This window comes from Rhynchophorus ferrugineus, unplaced genomic scaffold (assembly GCF_030347505.1).
Source record: "Rhynchophorus ferrugineus isolate W39M unplaced genomic scaffold, kcgeb_rfMv2 rfM3, whole genome shotgun sequence".
NCBI lineage: Eukaryota > Metazoa > Arthropoda > Insecta > Coleoptera > Curculionidae > Rhynchophorus > Rhynchophorus ferrugineus.
In genome coordinates, this window is record NW_027472582.1 from 45,103,370 (window position 1) to 45,106,777 (window position 3,408).

The 3,408-nt window shown below is 32.8% G+C and overlaps 1 protein-coding gene across 1 annotated transcript; it reads left to right on the forward strand.

Annotated features, from left to right (window-relative positions):
- The first annotated feature begins 288 nt into the window (after nucleotides 1-288).
- On the forward strand, nucleotides 289-2,283 carry LOC143193673 (transient receptor potential channel pyrexia-like). Its single transcript, XM_076399995.1, has 2 exons — nucleotides 289-392; nucleotides 448-2,283. Exons 1-2 carry the CDS (start codon nucleotides 289-291, stop codon nucleotides 1,997-1,999), a joined length of 1,656 nt encoding a protein of 551 aa, XP_076256110.1. The 3' UTR covers nucleotides 2,000-2,283.
- The last annotated feature ends 1,125 nt before the right edge of the window (nucleotides 2,284-3,408 follow it).

Below are 3,408 nucleotides of genomic sequence, written 5' to 3' on the forward strand. Positions count from 1 at the left end.
ACAATAATGTTAAAATAAACTATATATATTCCATAACATTTTTGTTTAATTTTTTTATTTAAACTTGAATTTTGTTATAAGTCAAAGTCAAACCGAACTCAGAGTTGATACGGCAACATTGCGACGTTTCGACGTCATAAATTTGGATGACGTATGTTCACACCTAATTTGGATAGACAATATATATTTATGATTATCACATGCCTATTTTATTTTAGAAAAGAAACAGCCTTACATGTAGCGGTAAAACACAACTCATGTTGTTCTGTAAAAATACTTCTAGAATACATGGCAGATCCAAATCTATCTGATTATCGCAAGAGAAGTCCTCTTCATCATGCCGTTGAATCAATGACGTCTAGTCGACGGCATATCGTCAAGTTGTTAATAGCGTAGGTACAGTATAATTTAATTTTAAACGAATTAATTGATGTGTTATTTTTATAGAAACGGAGCTAATGTGAATGCTACTGATGAAGACGGTTTTAGCCCTCTTCATATAGCGGCATTAAACAGATTACCTGAATATGCAGCATTTTTAGTGGAACATGGCGCGGACTTAACTATTAAATGCCGATCTCAGGCTACCGCATTCGGTATAATGAGTAGTAGGACTCCATCAGCAATCGAAGCACTGTATTCTCGGCTGGATAGTTCAATTTCAGAAATACCCAACAGAGAACATTTGATTCACACGGAAATGCAATTTGATTTTAAAAGCAGTTTACATCATCCCCATGAATACGAATTGCTTAACACTTTCATTCTTGAAGGACGTCCAGATATCCTGTTACACCCATTGTGTAAGGCGTTCTTACACATCACTTGGATTCGATTGCGTCGGTGCTACTATGGTTTGATTTATTCCTGGATTCGATTGTCATTGTTTATTTGTTTTTACATGCTGTCTGCAATGGCTTTTCAATGCCAAAAAGAAAACAAAGACATTCTCTATTGCGAAAGTAACGTATATCTGAATACATTTTTAATTGATTATACCCCTAGCTTGAACGTACAATGGTATATATTGGTCTACGTTTGCACCTGGATTTTGTATTCGAAAATGTATGACTTTCTTATATATCCAACGCTAAAAAATTATTTACTAAATATAAACAATCAACTTGAATGGGTTAGTGTGGCGGGAGTTATAATAGTGTCACCCTTGTATACAGGAGATATACAGCCTTGGCAATTATATGTAGGTGCTTGGGCAACTTTGTCTAGCTGGACAAACTTAATGTTCGTTATTGGACAATTGCCTGTTTTTGGATGTTACGTCGAAATGTTGCAGAAAGTCCAAAACACGTTTTATAAAATTTTTATGACATTCGCATTCTTCCTGATAGGTTATTTAGCTTGTTTATGTATATTTCTTCCGAATTATCGCGCTTTCATTGATATTTCTATGGGATTCACCAGCGTTTTGGTACTCATGGTTGGTGATTTGAACTATGCAAATTTACTTAATCACCAACATTTAACCCATTTTTCTAAAATAAGCACTTATCTAATTTCTGCCTCATTTTTAATATTCATCACCATTATCGTCATGAATCTTCTAATTGGAATTTCCATCGATGATATTGACAGTTTGGAACGTAATGCTGAACTGGCCAAGATTGTGGCCCAACTAAAACTATGCCTGTACATTGAAAGATCTTATTTTAATCGCAGTTACATTTTCAAACTTTTATTCAAATTTCTTCGAATGAAACCGAAGCCTTATATCGGCCAATTAAACATAAAGCCATTAGACCCATCTGAATGTCAGCTTCCTAAACATATTATCCAACAAGCATATAATATAGTTAAAAATCAAAAAATCCAAGTAAACAACCATAGTACCTTGCAGTATACATTATCTATGAACAATAATGACGAAAGCGATTCTAACATTTTAAAGGATATAGAGCACCAAATAGAAGATAATTTAAAGTTATGTAGTATTTTACGAAATGATATTTCTGATTGTAAATTGATTTTAAAAAGCAAATAATTTTACGCACGTATATTACAAAAAAGGAGACGAACCACTGCATTTTCTATCTAAGGAATTTATTATAAATGTATAACCAGAATGGTCAATAAAATGCTATATGATTATTGCTGTATATTTAGTTGCATCAACTCCGAATCTTTTTAATAAATAAATATCTTGTCTGGAAAAATATAATGGCAATGAAAATGGCATTTCACATTCACAGATATGTGAATTATTTTGTTTTCAGACGTCTCTCAATTTCGATAACCGATTACTGTGTTATAAACATACCATTATGTGTCCTCCTATTATACTACAATTTTAATTTTGCGTCAAATTATATCACAATATTAGAAAAATATAAATATACTATGCGTTTTTAGAATGTTCATTTGAAGTATGCACAAATTAATGTCGTCATCAATAAATCACATCCATGTTCGAATTCCGTAGTTCGGTCAGCTGCCTTTCATAATAAAAGCTAAATAATAATTTATCTATATCAGCCGAAGCATACTGGGCACAACAAAATTCAGTGGTGTGTTGAATTAGAACTCAAAATGAACAACAATTCTACAACGTGTGAACGAACAAGAAGTCTGCGAGGAACTACCTTGAAATTGTGTTTAGTTCAGAAACAGGTTACTTAAGAAACTAATGAAGAACTGCAACGAGATGTAGACTGGATAACAGTGAAAAATAAAACTAAAGCAAAAGAGAAATGATGATTGTGATGACAGATTATGACTTATTTTAGGAAACGATTAGGAAGAATAATGTCGTGCTCAAAGCAACAGATTTAAATAATGTACTGACTAACGATCACTAAAGTAGCAGAGTGCCTATAGTTTCTAGAACTTCAATCGCACTCATATGAAGACAAGCAGACCAGAGATACTAAAGTTATGGCAAAAGGGTCCCCGCCCAAAGACAAAATTACAGCGAATTGGACTTAAATATGGACTTAAATGCACTAATGCAGTAAACATTCTAGAAAAAGTGGTGAAAAAAATAACGGGTGAGAAATAACTATCTAGAAGAAGCTATACCTCTGTTTATGGATCTAAAAGATCTAAAACATATTTACAAACTATATGGAGGTAGACGCAAATTTTCACCTAAGTTTTTTTTGATCTCTAACTGAAAACATAATAAAAAAAGAACAAAACCTAACCCAAATAAATAAGCGAATAGACTGGGAAGGATTTGCAAAAGAACTTGGCAATCACATTCACTTGGATATACTACTCAAGACAACCGACTTAAACTTAGAAGCAGAAATCCAGCAAGCTGCTTGGAGTAAAACCGCTTTAATTAAGAAAAAAACCAAAGTAATCAATTACCTCAAAGTAATTAAGCAAATGGTAGAACGAAAACTAAGAGAAAAATGGGAACAACATAACGCAAAAATTAAAAAGGGAGAT